Genomic DNA, 17,280 nt, shown 5'->3' on the forward strand with positions numbered 1-17,280 from the left:
TTAGAATAAAAGATATGAACAAACTTGCTAAGCAGAAGAAATGGGAAAGAGCCACTTTAAGAAATTAAAAAAAAAATAATTAAAAACATAAATCTGGTTTGGAAAGAAGTTTGAAAGTGCAACAAGGAGACATTAAAAGGTGGAGAAGTATTTTGAAAGTGTGATGGGTAGAACTGACAAAAGAAGTACAAATAACAAACAGACCACGAAAGCACTTGTAATGCAACCTACAAAGAATATCGCATTTCGTTCACATGTGTTACATAAGGCCAAAATTTTTGGTACAGTACTAGAAAATGGAAGTGGCTGGCAAAAGTGATGTACTACAGTATTCCATTTTCTGTTTTGGATCCTCTGGTAGGTTTGGAGAGGATACTTTACATTTACCGTTTTCTTGACGTTGGGAAACCTTAGGACGACAGGCTGTATAATGATGTAGAGAAATGAAAGGACAGTGGAACATCTGGAAAGGACTAACTTTGCAACTGAAGAAGGGAAGGGAACTATCAGGGGGGGAAGCGCCAAGTCATTACGACTATATGGCACTTGGAACGGGTCAGGATAAGGATTTGGGATGGGACAGAGGGAAGGAATGGTGCCCAACCACTTGGACGGTCGGGGATTGAACGCCGACCTGCATGAAGCGAGACCGACGCTCTACCGTCCAGCCCAAGTGGTTGGGTTTGCAACTGAAGAGACATTATGGTTTTCAAAAAGACAAAGAATGCCTTTGGCACTGTTCCCCACAAAGGTTGATTCCCATTTTGGAAAAGCAAGTTGGCATAATTGGGAAGATACTGGACCAATATCTGGCAAATAGAGGGTTGTGGTGAAAAGAAGTCAGGATGGAATGATGTAAGTGGGATCTTGCAGAGTTCAGTATTTGGACAATTATTGGTGTTGATTTATGCAATGACTTCCCAGTGGATTGAGACTCATACATGACTATTTGTAGGCAAGGTGATGAGAAGAGCAAGCAGCAAAGTGAACTACACAATATTCCAGGAGGACACTGATGAACTGCAAGAATAAGCAGACAAATTGGCAACTGATTAATTGAAATTTTTTTTTATTAAATATTTGTATTTAAGTAATGAAGTTCAGGAAAGGGAAGAAGAAACTAGGAAGAAAATGCTGTGGAGTTCACACAGGAGGTAGTTACACGAATCAAATGAAAAAAGAACCAAACCCTCTGAGTTGCAATGGACATGTGGGTCAGCAAATGGCTCCAAGCAACAGTCTCTCAGATCACATTATAACAAGAAAAGTCTGGCCCCAGGATGGGCTTGGGAGTAAAACAACTCTCTGAACACAACAAGTAAACCATAGAAATATATTAATAGGAAAAACATCAGCTGCTTATGCAAAGCTAGAAAACATAAGGATGACTTTCAAAAATATTACCAAGAAATCCTTCAGAATAATGTACTATTCAGTGTATGATAGGCCAGCCCTAGTAAACACAAGAACAAAGGTACAAAGACTTACCATGAGACAAGTACCAAAGGTAAAATAAATGAGCTATCAGGAGAAGCTAAGAGAATGAAATGCTCTGCGTATTAGTGGCTATATGTAATGTACATTTCTTACCTAGGAATTCTATACAATATCATCAAATGTATACACTTTTATATGAATAAACTATTATTATTATAAATTTAATGATAACTTTAAAGAAAAGAAAGAGGGGCAATATGATTACTATGTATAAGATACCATTAGACAAAGTGAGTAGAGATGGTATTTTCCCAGTGAGAGATAGTAGAACAAGGGGAGGGGGACATGTTGAAGATGGAAACAAGGATGAGCTACTCAGTAGCTTCCCGATGCTACAACCTGGAAAAACACAAGCTTTGGAGATCATACCAGGCCTCTGAAGGGCCACAAACTTCTAATGAGGGCTCAGAACCAGAAACTGGCTCTCAAAGAGGCAAGGGAAGCATGGGGATTAGCAATCACCACAGAACAAAGCCCACCAGAAAGTCAAAGCACTCTAAAACAAGCAGCTGCTTGGAAAATTTTATATCCCAGACAAAATAATGAAAGGCCAAGACAATAATTAACAGACACGGTGACTGAACACGGATTGAGCACGGAAAGTACACAAGATGCTGTAGGGAATAAGACAAGATAGAACTAGTAAAAGTGAATGTTTTGACACTTTAAATAGCTCACAGGAAGCCCTTTACACCTGGTTGAATGAAGTGGCAGGGCGCAGCTGTGAAAGTGTTACTGGATCTGTATGATGCTCCAGCACAGTATGTAGTGTGGGAGATATGACATATGGGTACTGTAATGTCTTTTTTGGGGATACTGAATTATCACTCTTATTTTCCTATTCGCTCTCCAATTTCTCCCAGGTTGATGCTTTCGTAATTCAGAAAAGTGGAATATAGGCTAGTAATAATGATTATTAATACAATTTAATTGTTACTAACCTCTCAGTGTCTCTTGGAAATCATGAGCATCATTAGTGCCATCGACCTTATAAACACCACTTTGGTTTAGGTAGGAATAATAGTCTGGAGAAGCAATGCCCAGTTCACTCTTCATATCAGCTGTAGCACCTGCACATATTTGATAGAAAATATGAAAGCTCCTCTCTCCTTCGTTTAGGGAATGCACTCGTGATTTCTCCAGTAGAAAATTAGATATTCGTCCTCCAAGGGGCTCGCCTCCTCTTGAGAACTGGATTTCTATATACTTGCCCTGTGAAACAATTGACAAGTTTAATAACTGTACTCTTAACTCTAGGTAAATATGGAATTTTATCTTTATGTATATATCTGTGGATGCACGTATGCTTGAGAGGAGAAAAGTGTGGTGTGGAGGATTTGGATATAGTACAGCATATACAATTTTTAATAAATACTATATAGTAGTAGCAATGTTAACTTTTAGTTCAATATGATTCATGGTGCAAAGACTTTCATATTATATGAAGTATAGTTTAAGGCAGTGGCTCTATCTTTGGGTTTTCTTATCTCTTGGGGTAAATAAAATAAGTAAAAGCTACATAAATACAAAACTACAGTAAATACAAATGCTCAAGACATGCCATTGTCATTCAACAGGTTGGAATTAATTCTCAGAAATTCAGAATAACTATCTGCATGTCTAACATTCCTGTCAATAATGAAAACAATCTACATTTTATTCCTCATAATAGTCCTACTTAAGAGTGCATTACTCATAAATAATTTGTTATTCTTAATTTTGTGTTTCTGCTCCCATTAATAATAATTTGCAACACTGTACAGTACTTACAAATCGAGAGGAATTATTGTTTCTGGTTGTCTTGGCATTTCCAAAGGCCTCCAGCAGAGGGTTTGACTCCAGAATAATCTCCTTTACTTGTTGTACTCTCTGTCCACCTCCTGATATTCGTGTGATGTAGTTCATTATAAATTTGGCAGAGACTGTCTTGCCTGCCCCAGACTCACCACTGAAATAAACAACAGGATCTGGATGCTACTTGCAATAAAAGAAAAGCCTGATAGACAAACAGTAATGGATAAACCGGCAAATAAAACTTATCTTCTTTAAATCCTCTATCAAACACAGTTTCCAACTAAATGATTTTGATAACACGAGGGCAAACGAGAAAAGTATTCCCAGGCAGGAAACAAACAAGTTGATATAATTAGTACAGGAGGCTCAGTGACAACACTTTACTGGTGTAATGTATACGGGCTGGTGTAACAAACACGAGCCACTTTAATATACATGGGCTGGTGTAATATACATAGGCTCATGTACATGGGCTGGTGTAATATACATGGGCTGATGTACATGGACTGGTGTAATAAAAATAGCAAATGTGGTACAGTACAGTAGGTTAGTCATACTGTGGTGGTTGAATTTTCCCAAGAAAACTCAATGAATATTTACATAGTAAAAAAATGTATTTAATGTTCAAAATAAATATTTTAAAGTTTCAAAAAATAAATACTAGCTTTAAAAATTCAAAAAATAAATACTAGCTTTAAAATTTCAAAAATTAAATACAGTAGTTTGAAAATGTTTTAATGAAAACAGAAAACAATCAAGTAACGTGCAAACAATGCATTACAAAAATGTACAGAACATTTGTTCTGTACAAAAATGTCCAGAACTTTACAATACTGTACTTACATAGTTTAAATATTGTCAATACAGTATACTGTAAATGTAATGTCACTACTGTATATATAGAGCCGGACAATCTTGCAAATAAAGACCCATTTTATCTGATCAATCGACTAATTGATATTTTACAGTACTTACCTAATAATGACACATTGACTGTCATTGTCAATCAACATGTTGCGATACATGGTGTCTGCAAGAGAGTAAATGTGTGGAGGGACTTCATACTGTGCCGCACCCTGGTAAAGCTCTATCTCGCGATCCCCAAAATATGGAAGCTGCTTGAATGGGTTGACAGCCACAAGCACAGGACCGATGTATGTGTATATTCTGTTGACAAGCAGGAGTATAGGTAATGGTTTTAAACATGTCAGTATTATCAAGTGGCAAATTTCTGGGATAGATTCCTTCAGTGGCTCCTCAAACTACCTAAACATAACTCAAAGCCATCAAAGAAACCCCACCTTAAGGAGTTACTTTCTACATTTAATGCTGGATTTATTTCAACCTTTAAATAGGACAGAATTCTCAGTAAGTATCAAAATGACAAGTCTGAGAAGCCAAACAAATAAGCCAAAGATCCAGGGGCTTACCTGTACAGTATATTGTAAAGAATCTATGGAAATATGCCCCTAATGCCCTGCATTTCTCACTTAAAGCATTTGACAACTGGATTTTATATTTTTATATTATAGCTCTATTTTGCTTTTGAATCCACCACTGTAGATGATGATTCACAAAACCGTGTCTGGAGATATGATGACCACACATCAGAAAATGAAGAGACGATGACGTTTCGGTCTGTCTTTTTCTGACATGTGGTCTGGTCGTCGATCTATCATTGTATCTGACGTGTGGTCTGGCCATCGATCTATCATTGTATCTGACGTGTGGTCTGGCCATCGATCTATCATTGTATCTGACGTGTGGTCTGGCCATCGATCTATCATTGTATCTGACGTGTGGTCTGGCCATCGATCTATCATTGTATCTGACGTGTGGTCTGGTCATCGATCTATCATTGTATCTGACATGTGGTCTGATCATCGATCTATCATTGTATCTGACGTGTGGTCTGGCCATCGATCTATCATTGTATCTGACGTGTGGTCTGGCCATCGATCTATCATTGTATCTGACGTGTGGTCTGGCCATCGATCTATCATTGTATCTGACGTGTGGTCTGGTCATCGATCTATCAATGTATCTGACGTGTGGTCTCGTCATCGATCTATCATTGTAGCTGACGTGTGGTCTGGCCATCGATCTATCATTGTATCTGACGTGTGGTCTGGTCATCGATCTATCAATGTATCTGACGTGTGGTCTGGCCATCGATCTATCATTGTATCTGACGTGTGGTCTGGCCATCGATCTATCATTGTATCTGACGTGTGGTCTGGTCATCGATCTATCAATGTATCTGACGTGTGGTCTGGTCATCGATCTATCATTGTATCTGACGTGTGGTCTGGTCATCGATCTATCATTGTATCTGACGTGTGGTCTGGTCATCGATCTATCATTGTATCTGATGTGTGGTCTGGTCATCGATCTATCATTGTATCTGATGTGTGGTCTGGTCATCGATCTATCATTGTATCTGACGTGTGGGCTGGCCATCGATCTATCATTGTATCTGGCGTGTGGTCTGGCCATCGATCTATCATTGTATCTGACGTGTGGTCTGGTCATCGATCTATCATTGTATCTGACGTGTGGTCTGGTCATCGATCTATCATTGTATCTGACGTGTGGTCTGGTCATCGATCTATCATTGTATCTGACGTGTGGTCTGGCCATCGATCTATCATTGTACTTTAATTTAATTTAAAACAACTGTAAGCTTCTCTTTGATTGTTTTTGTCAGCATCTGGGTTTTACTGACAACTCTTGAAAGCTCAACATTATCATACCCTACAGAATATGACACTTATTTTAATATCCCTCATTATCATCATAGCAAAAACAGTATATAAAGAGTACCATGTCATATCGTCAGTCGTACTCAGGAATCAATTAAGTCACATCGACGAGAGATTAACATTTCTATCAAACCTGCAAAACACGCAACATATCAAAGACCTGTTCTCTAAAATTAATGAACTATCTTATTACTTGTCTTCTAAGAGTCTCCGCTTTAAGTTGTCTGTAATGGCAGCCTCTGTTATCTTAGTGAGAAGGACCATGTCATCCACAGAAGACTTCTTGCTGCCTGCCTCGCTCTGCCAGTGATACATCTGCAAGACCAAAAATACCTTATTATAAATTACAGTACTACAAGTATTTGCTTCAATTATTCTGCCTCAATGTAATAAATAATTATATAATTCCAGGCACAGTCGCCATTCAAGCCTTTACTTGCTTCCAATCACACTAGGTAATTATAAATAAAAGTGGCTCTGCTTCCCCCACCCCTTAGCCTACTACATCCAACTTGGAAGTGGTAATGGGTAGAATGGGTTGTATGAACCCATCCCTTCAGCCCATTCACCTCAATTTCATTCCTCCCGCACAAATGCACATCTACTGACACCTAAACCACCCCTCATTATCACAGCCTCACACCTACCTTGGATTAATAAAGTCTTTAATTGGGCAACTTTTAAGGCAGTGTCGGGGATGCTCCCGGACGCAGGTTCGAGTCCTCGTCACGGCCCTTGTGGATTTGTTCACCTACAACCCTAATTTCCCTGCACTTCCCACCTCATCCTCAACCCGTCCCCTGCCCAAGCTCCCGTGACTCACAAGATAATCTTAACAAAAGCTCTGGTACACAAATGAAGCAAAGAACAATGGGAAAACCAGACTTAATAGTGGTGACAAAACTCTCATAATGATAACCAAGGCAGTTTTACACAGTATCAGATACTATGGTAAGAAAGAACCTGGAGGAAAGGAGGAGGGAGAGTAGCCCTATTGATAAGGAGAGAAACAAACTTTGAAGAAAAAAAGCATTGAGAAAGAAAATGGATATAAAGACCACCAAGATAAATATAATCGAAGAAGTGAAGATAGTGGCAGTGGTCATCTTTAACACTGTCTTGAACACCAATTTAAGGCTTAGAGAGGATTGATGTATGATGCTGTAAACAGAGCTTGCATAGATATAGATCAAGGGGGGGGGGGGCAGCTAGGATGGCCCACAGACCAAAGGCAAACTCTTAATCGTTTGCAACTTCAACTATGAATAGAATGGGTTACAAGAGTTGCACGGGGAGGGTACGAGACATGATGATCGACTTGAGAATGGTCCAGGACGGACCGAAACGTCGTCGTCCCTTCAACTTCTAGTGTGTGGTCTGGTCAACAGACATGATGATGTAAGCATGCGAAAGTAACAGATAGTAACTTCCTGACACAGCATATCAGGAAAGATATGAGAATGATGCGAGATTTATCAGAAAGACTTTACCTTGGATTAATAAAGTCTTTAATTGGGCAACTGAAAAGAATATGATGTTTAACTGTGACAAGTTCCAGGTATTGGTATGGTGGAAACGAAGTTAAAAAGAGAAACAGGGTACAAGACACAATCAGACCTACTCATTTGAAGGAAAGCAACATGTAAAAGATCTGGGAATAATGATGTCTGACTACCCGACATTTAGTAAACATAACAGAGCAAATATAGCGGCGGCCAGGTAAAAGATAGGATGGATTATGAGAACGCTCAAATCCAGAGACCCCAAAGGAGAGATCTCTGAATTAGAGAGAATATAGATAACATATACGGCACGCATAGAAACGATAAACCATCTAAATTATTGGGACAATCTCAAAGCTCTCAAAAGGAGACGAGAAAGGAAAGGACACCCAGAGTCTTTCTCCTCTTTGGAAAGGAGACGAGAAAGGAAAGGACACCCAGAGTCTTTCTCCTCTTTGGAAAGGAGACGAGAAAGGAAAGGACACCCAGAGTCTTTCTCCTCTTTGGAAAGGAGACGAGAAAGGTATCATATAATATATACATAGAAGATACTTGAAGGCCAGGTCCCAAATTTGCACAGTAGAATAACAACATACTGGAACGAAAAATACATAAGCAAATAGAGAATAGAACCAGTGAAGAGTAGAGGTGTCATAGGCACAATCAGAGAACACTGTCTGAACTTCGGAGGTCCATAGCTGTTCAACACCCTCCCAGCAAGCATTATAAATATTGCTGGAACAAAGGTGTATGTATTCAAGAGGCACTTCGATAAGTTCTTGCAAGAAGTGCTGGACCAACCAGGCTGTAGTGGATATGTGGGCTTGCAGGCCGCTCCAAGCAACAGCCTGTTGGACCAAGTTATCACAAGTCGAGCCTGGTCTCGGGACGGGCTCGGGGAGAACAGCTCCCAGAACCCTCTCCAGGTATGCTCCAGGTATTTACTTAAAGCATAAAGAACATTAAAAAGAACGGACCAGCTAAAGGAGATTAGTGAATAACTTAGACTTCTTTCTAGAGGGTGCAAATCTTGTCTAACTCCCAACGACCTGAAAGCACCAGTATAAAAAGCCATGATTTGTTGAGATCTGAAACCTATGTTTATGGGGCAGCACAAAACGTGGACCAGACTGTGCGACACAGTGGTTGCTAGGATCAGGTTGGGTTACCGTTACCTGTTGCAGGTGGCTACAGGTGACGGATCTCTCAATCCTGAGCACTCCAGGTGCAAACTCTGTGAGCAGGAACTGCGGCATGATCTCCCACACCACATCACCGAATGCCCAGTTATCAGACCATTCAGACTCTTTGACATGAGGTACTTGGAGCTTTGCAATTTCTTTATTCACACTCGTGTTCTTGAAGATATCCTCATATTGCACCCAAAGTTTGCCAGTGCAGACTACTGAACATATAGTCCTGTATGACTAACCATCCTGCGAGATGGAGACTCAGTATCACTGCTACCTTATTCACTCTTGTGTTCATGATATCCTCATAATGCACCCAGAGTCTGCCAGTGCAGACTACTGATCATATGCCTCTGTATAGCTAACCATCCTGGGTGATGGGGATTTTTAGCATCACGTAGCTAGCTTTTTGACACTGTACTCCCCTTCGTATAGTATAGGGTAGCTGTACAAATGCAGATGGACCTAAATGTGTTAATAATAAAAAAAATTGTCTCCGAATATCAACAAGGATTCAGACAAGTTCTGCTTAATTACTTTACTGGAGTTTAATAACAGGGTAACAGTGGAAATGCGAGCGTGCACGCGCCAGATATATATCCAGTATATATTGAGCTGAAAAAACAAACAAATTATCAGATCCTAGGCATTCTTAACGGGCTGGTTAAGTGTTAATCCAGCACACTTAACCAACTGTGTGCTGGATTAATATTAATATATATTAATTCGAAGGCTACTCACAATAAGAAACGTAGTACAGTATTTAATGAGACCCTAATTAATTACGCATATTAGGCCGGCTTGGCATCTTCTTTAACAATAACTTTCTCGTATTCGGCATAACACTAATCTAAAACGATAGAATAATGGCAGTATTAAGTTTCGCGTTCTGAAAATATTTAACAATGTAGAGAATGTAAAATGAATGTAGAGTAACTACAAACTTCCGTTCAGCGATAATAATTAATTGCCATAACAATAATTATATACAAAAATATCCCGTTTTCCACTTTCATGGTGAGGGGTGATATCAGCCAGGAGAATAAAAGGGGAATAAAATATCAAAAGAAGGTTAAAGATATTGAAAAAGAGTATCACTCGTCCATTCATTGCATCATATTAACTACAGCATCTCACACACACACACACACACACACACACACACACACACACACACACACACACACACACACACACACACACACACACACAGTGTGTGGTGTGGAAAAAAAAAAAAAAAAAATAAGTTAGTAGTTAGTAAACAGTTGATTGACAGTTGAGAGGCGGGCCGAAAGAGCAAAGCTCAACCCCCGCAAAAACACAACTAGTAAACACACACACACACATTCCATGAGTTACCGTCGTCGGCTTGTTACACACACCTAAATATCATTACCCCACATTCGACTTGAGAATGGTCCAGGACGGACCGAAACGTCGTCGTCCCTTCACCTTCTAGTGTGTGGTCTGATCAACATCATTACCCCCACATTCTTTTTTTTTTTTTTAGATATATACAAGAGTTGTTGTAGAGCCACTAGTACGCGTAGCGTTTCGGGCAAGTCCTTAATCCTATGGTCCCTGGAATACGATCCCCTGCCGCGAAGAATCGTTTTTTCATCCAAGTACACATTTTACTGTTGTGTTAAACAGAGGCTACAGTTAAGGAATTGCGCCCAGTAAATCCTCCCCGGCCAGGATACGAACCCATGACATAGCGCTCGCGGAACGCCAGGCGAGTGTCTTACCACTGCACCACGGAGACTGCTAAATTCCTTAGCAGACTGATTCCTTGCACAACATTCTAGAAAGGTCGAGATCCACAAAAAAAATAATAAGTTCGCTGCTTCAAGCTGTTTAAATTATGATTTAATAATTTCCAGAGCGCTTGTATAGGCTAGACTTCAACTAGCAAGTCTTACAAGTCTACAGAGATGAGCTTAACACTGGACATGCCAATGTCCAGTGTTACTGTCCAACACTGGACTCATCTCAAGACATCTCTCAAGATGCCAGTAGCAGCTGGCTGGCGGGTCCATTTCCGGAGCAATACCCCCAGACCAACACGCCTCTTGCCTATAATATCATGTTTGTCCTATTAATAATACAAAGATGTTTCGCAAGCAAGCGAATAGGGCGGATAAAGATTAAATTACAAAGGAAGAGGAAGGGAAATAAAGATGGGTTAGGGAAAGGAGAGATCGAAGAAGAGGGGGGGGGGGGCCAGGGAAAGGACCCCCTCCGCCCCCCCCCCCCCCTTTTCGCCTCGATCCCTCCTTTCCTTAACGAAAGAGCAGAGCTCAACCCCCAGAAGCTCAACTAGGTGAATATGTGTGTTATTATGTCGTGTTTAAGGTTATTTACTGTTATTATTTATTTGTATATATACACATTTTTATGCAATTAATGGTGGGAGGGATTTCTAGTAAGTATTTCATCTGGGAATTACGTACTGTGGGGCTGGGTTTTCATCTAGTAAATCGAAGTTCTTGGACCACCAGCTGCGGGAGTGGGGCGTCTCATCATGGAGCAATCTTTCAAACATTGGGTCCTCTAATATTTGGATGGTGTTCCACACCCTGATGGCTTGGTGCTAATACCCCACCAGCATCATCCATGTTATAGTCATTCATCCACTTGTAAAGTCACTAGAACGTGCAGAATGACAGACGTCAGTCCCACAAACCAGAAACCTTCCATATAAATTGACTGAAAAGGCTCCACTCTCACACCCCACAAAGGCGAAGAGTCAGGGGTGGCACTGGAGGGTAGAACAACACAAGAATTAACGTAACTGCAGAAGGACCATCCGGAGACGAGGACCAGGGAGAGAGGGATGGGGACGAGGACCAGGGAGAGAGGGATGGGGACTAGGACCGGGGAGAGAGGGATGGGGACGAGGACCGGGGAGGGGAGTATAGTTAGCCGTAGGATGTGATTCACTGGGACATCACAACAGAGTATCCTGGAGTTTCCTGCGTTTTATGCTTTAATATATATATATATATATATATATATATATATATATATATATATATATATATATATATAACCAGTTCAAGTACTGTGGCAAGTTCATATTCCGTCCCGACTGCTTGCGGGTGTTGTACTCGCCTAGTTGTGCTTGCGGGAGTTGAGCTCTGGCTCTTTGGTCCCGCCTCTCAACCGTCAATCAACTGGTGTACAGATTCCTGAGCCTATTGGGCTCTATCATATCTACATTTGAAACTGTGTATGGAGTCAGCCTCCACCACATCACTTCCTAATGCATTCTATTTACTAACTACTCTGACACTGAAAAAGTTCTTTCTAATATTTCTGTGGCTCATGTGGATGCTCAGCTTCCACCTGTGTCCCCTTGTGCGTGTACAATCCGTGTTAAATAATCGCTCCTTGTCTACCCTATCAATTCCCATGAGAATTTTGTATATGGTGATCATGTCTCCCCGAGATATTTTGTCTTCCAGCGACGTGTGGTGCAGTTCACGCAGCCTTTCCTCATAACCCATGCCTCTTAGTTCTGGGTCTATCCTAGTGGCATACCTCTGAACTTTTTCCAGCTTCGTCTTGTGCTTGACAAGGTACGGGCTCCATGCTGGACTGGTCTTACGTATGTGGTATTCAAGATTCTGAAGATTCCTTACACAGGTTTCTGAAGGCAGTTCTGATGTTAGCCAGCCTCGCATACGCCGCCGATGCTGTTATTGTATTTTGATGTGGGCTTCAGGAGACACGTTTGGCGTGATATCAACTCTTAAATCTTTCTCTGTCCGTTTCGTGAGACTTCCTCTCCTATTCGGTATCCAGTGGCCTCCTATTTCCTCCGCCTAGTTTCATCACCTTACATTTACTTGGGTTGAACTTTAGTATCCATTTGTGTGGACCATTCCTTCTGTTTGTCTAGGTCATCTTGTAGCCTTATACTATCTTCTGTCTTACTCCTCATAATTTTTGCATCATCAGCAAACATTAAGAGGAACGAGTCTATTCCCTCTAGGAGATCATTTACATATACCTGTATCAGAAACAGTATAGGTCCAAGGACTGATCCCTGTGGGACTCCACTGGTGACGCCTTGCCACTCCAAGACCTTCCCCGTCACAGTGACTCGCTGCCTTCTGTTACTTAGGTACTCGCTTATCCAGTGGAGTACTTTCCCTTTCACTCCCGTCTGCATCTCCAGCTTGTACACTAGTCTCTTATGTGGTACAGTGCCAAAGGCTTTCCGGCAATCCAAAAATATGCAGTCTGCTCAGCCCTCTCTATTTTGCCAGGTCATAGAATTCAATTAATCCTGTGAGACATGATTTGCCATCCCTGAACCCATGCTGATGTGATACAATTTCTTTCGCTTCAGATGTTCCACTAGCTTTTTTCCGCACAATCTTCATCATCTTGCATGGTATGCAAAGTCAGGAACACTGGCCTGCAGTTTTTTTTTTTTGGTTAGCGCACACAATTCCCTCCGTTCTTTCCCAGAAGGAAATGGGGACACACTGATGTAAAAATGATTGCGGAATATATAAGGTGTAAGCCTTTAAGAAGAAGAGTTGGTAGAGTCAACGGGAGTCAAAAGACTACTAGCTTCTGTACCTTGACTTTCCCCTGTACACAAGCGTCTTCCCTCCCTCAATATCTCTTCCCCCATCCTTCCCAGCAAATCTCCCCCTGCATACCTCTCTTCCAGCACCTCCTATAGGTACGGGGGAGCTACGGCATATTATACCATTTCACAGCAACATTAATTCTGCTCCAGGACTAAAATATTCTTCCCTTAGCCAAGCCTAAAATATTCTTCCCGTAGCCAAGCCTAAAATATTCTTCCCTTAGCCAAGCCTAAAATATTCTCCCCGTAGCCAAAGCCTAAAATATTCTTCCCTTAGCCAAGCCTAAAATATTCTTCCCTTAGCCAAGCCTAAAATATTCTTCCCGTTGGAGGCCTGGTTGAGGACCGGGCCGCGGGGACACTAAGCCCCGAAATCATCTCAAGGTACGCCACAGCCATATAGGCTTATGACTCGTCGAATAACACTGGTCAATACATTATTTATCACGCGCAACATTTATTGATTATTATCTGATTTGTTTACACTAAATTCAAATCTGCAATCCGACTTGTTCTATTACCCATAGTGTTATGTAATTGTTCTTTGGGAAAATACTTATAAATTCAGTAATGGTATACAATATAGAGCTCAACGTAGGTTCTAAAAAATAAGAAAATACATGATGAAGTGATTGAGAACAAGTTGAACCAAGTTTCCTGGAGTGGAACTCTCAGCCCGCCAAACACACACCGAAACTACGACGTTGGTACAACGTTCGAACAAGTTTTAACACCTCCTAACCAGTTATAACAACCAATATAGCAAGTTGTAACAACGTTCTAATGCGTCATAAACACGTTAAGCCAAGATGTAACAACTTTATTACAAGTTGTAACAAGCGGAAAATGGAGACAGTTTCGGTTTGTGTTTCCAGGGAGGGTTCTGGGAGTTCTACTCCCCGAATGTTGAAAAAAAGACAATCTTTTATAATCAGTACAATAATTGTGTAACATACTACCAATTCAACAATTTCGCAACTATATAATAACCAATTTCACTACTTTATTTTCAATAATTTACAAAATCCAACCTCAAGAAACCTTTATATTCCTGGTATAACAACCTATGAAGAATTCGGTGCATTCGTGTTATCGGAACGCAGAAACTAAAAAGCCCGCCATGCGGTCCGTCTAATTACCACAAGCTACCACAAACTACACAAACTTCAGAAAGCTTCCTGGCAATACGTTAGTAATGAATAAATATGATATATTTACTCATTATAATGTTGGTGCTGAATGTACAACACGAAAAAACAATTTTAATCTGAAAAAGTATCTTTTTATAAAGAAATTAGACGAAAATAAAAAGCTGGTGACGCCAAATCAAGTCGACGATCCAAGCTTCGGTTAGGTTAGGTTAGGTTAGGTTAGGTTAGGTTAGGTTAGGTTAGGTAAGGTTAGGATAGGTTAGGTTAGGATAGGTTAGGATAGGTTAGGTTAGGTTAGGTTAGGTTAGGTTAGGTTAGGATAGGATAGGTTAGGTTAGGTTAGGATAGGTTAGGATAGGTTAGGTTAGGTCAGCCTAACTTAATATATCATATTTATTCATTACTAACGTATTGCCAGGAAGCTTTCTGAAGTTTGTGTAGTTTGTGGTAGCTTGTGGTAATTAGACGGACCCCCCCGCCATGTATCTACAGAGGAAGGAGCCGTGTGTGCACTAGTGACCGCTTCTGTTCACTGCTGTAAATGAGTTAAATATACATGTGTGTATTAATAACATTGTGCCAGCAATATTAAGCTTCAGCTCTAGGGCCCTGCCTTTCCAGGATATCAAGATTTATAAGAATATGTAGGTATTTACGTACGTACGTATGGCTGTCTGTCCAAAGTTGGAGGCCAGGGGCCAGATTCACGAAGCAGTTACGCAAGAACTTACGAACCTGTACATCTTTTCTCGATCTTTGGCTGCTTCGTTTACAATTATTAAACAGTTAATGAGCTCCGAAGCATCAGGAGGCTGTTTATAACAATAACAACAGTTGATTGGCAAGTTTTCATGCTTGTAAACTGTTTAATAATTGTAAACAAAGCCGTCAAAGATTGAGGAAAGATGTACACGTTCGTAAGTACTTGCGTAACTGCTTCGTGAATCTGGTCCCAGGTGCTTGCGAGCTAACTTCGCCCAAATTTGCAGAGGGAATAGACTGAGGTTCAGGTAGGACATAGACTGGTCGGGGTACGCCTAAGTTAAATGCTTAAAGAAATATTAGCAGTTACAGACGCCACCGTGTGATTCTCTTAAAATTTTGTATCGTAATAATATATATTCTGAGTGATCCATACTGATGTTTCAGTGCTAAATGTCACACTGAAGTACAAGTGTAAAATACACAACAATATGTATATATACAGTAAGTCAGTTAACAATTTGCAGACCTTGGAGTAAGTAAATTCCGGATACAAGTGCAGAACGAAAGCCATGGGCAGAACGCAGTATACACAATGAACGCTGTATATATGCAATAGTATCTTGCACGTTTTTTTTTTAATCACACTGCAACCTTATGTGCATACCGGCGTGATTGTCATATTTTGCATTGCAAAATTTTTTTCACTTACTCGCTCACAATGTTCTACTACTCAATCTCAAACATTACAATTGTCATCCACACACCCATACAACCTAGGTAATTACACAGCATTATTTTTGTAATTACAAATTCATATAAATAAATGAATTAGCACCTCACAAACAATATTCAATGCATGGCAATGTTTTGACTATTTAGCCAGTGATGTACGTAATTAAATTTAAATCCACCATGCACTAGGCTCCCCCACCCTCTCTCCAAAAAACAAGTGTCCACTCTTGCCGCGGGGGCCGGACGTGTTTATATATCACGTCATGTAATGTTTGTATCACGTCATGTAATGTTTATATCACGTCATTTAATGTTTATATCACGTCATGTAATGTTTATATCACGTCATGTAATGTTTATATCACGTCATGTAATGTTATGAAGCCACATGTAACTACCGTTCGTGAGCAGGTCCCTCGAGGAGCCGCCTTGGTCTGGGAAATTACAGGCGCGGAAACTCAAATGTCCGTGGAGGCTCTGATGGCTTCCTCTACTGTTAGTTGTTTTATGGAAAATTGGACAATATTAATATGTGGTTTTATTGACCTCCGTCAACTAAGATCACTCCAACAGGTGCCTGTGACCAAGTAGCTCTGAATACCTGATTCTCCAATTAACTCGGGCGGATCCAGCATGTTCTCGTGGCATAAGAATGAAGTCAAATTTACTTCGATTCTTCTTTAGGTCCTGCAAAATCCTAATTACATTAAAACCATTTTGCTAAAAATATATAGCCAGGTACATTAGAGCTAAGTGTGACAGTCTTGCTTCCTGGAGAACAGGCGGCGGTCAATCACATCCTTTGACAGGTTTTTGTAAGGAGGTAGAGATAATCCTGCCCGAGTCACAGCCATAATCTCGCCATCCTTTTAACCTGGGGCTTAACAACAAGGGGCCCTGCTACGGCTTAACAACAAGGGGGCCCCTGCTACGGCTTAACAACAAGGGGCCCTGCTACGGCTTAACAACAAGGGGGCCCTGCTACGGCTTAACAACAAGGGGGCCCTGCTACGGCTTAACAACAAGGGGGCCCCTGCTACGGCTTAACAATAAGGGGGCCCCTGCTACGGCTTAACAACAAGGGGGCCCCTGCTACGGCTTAACAATAAGGTGTTACGTAAACATATCACGGTAAAAAGAAGAGGTGAAATTGACGTCTGATAAAGACCTGTTGTGCCGTCTGTAATCCTTTCTGCGCTACCGCTCACAGGATGAGCATGGGGTGCATAATAAACTAGCCACCGCCGGCGGCAACAATCGAATCTAAGTTTATTTTTCCTAATGTTATGAGCAAGGCTGCAGTGGGGGCAGCTGGAGGATGCGGTAAGGTGTCGACACACA

The 17,280-nt window shown here is 40.8% G+C and overlaps 1 protein-coding gene across 4 annotated transcripts in view; it reads right to left on the bottom strand.

Moving 5' to 3' along the window:
• The window catches only part of LOC123775269 (unconventional myosin-Ie), a 122,318-nt gene that overhangs the window by 34,417 nt on the left and 70,621 nt on the right, over window positions 1-17,280 (bottom strand). For all 4 annotated transcript variants that reach the window (XM_045770256.2, XM_045770258.2, XM_045770257.2 and 1 more), the window contains 4 exons: window positions 6,247-6,368; window positions 4,267-4,458; window positions 3,268-3,445; window positions 2,439-2,709 (listed from right to left, as the gene is read on the bottom strand). In XM_045770256.2, the coding sequence (XP_045626212.2) occupies window positions 2,439-2,709; window positions 3,268-3,445; window positions 4,267-4,458; window positions 6,247-6,368 (763 nt within the window). The remainder of the gene's footprint in view (window positions 1-2,438; window positions 2,710-3,267; window positions 3,446-4,266; window positions 4,459-6,246; window positions 6,369-17,280) is intronic.

This window comes from Procambarus clarkii, chromosome 70, assembly GCF_040958095.1.
Source record: "Procambarus clarkii isolate CNS0578487 chromosome 70, FALCON_Pclarkii_2.0, whole genome shotgun sequence".
Classification (NCBI taxonomy): domain Eukaryota; kingdom Metazoa; phylum Arthropoda; class Malacostraca; order Decapoda; family Cambaridae; genus Procambarus; species Procambarus clarkii.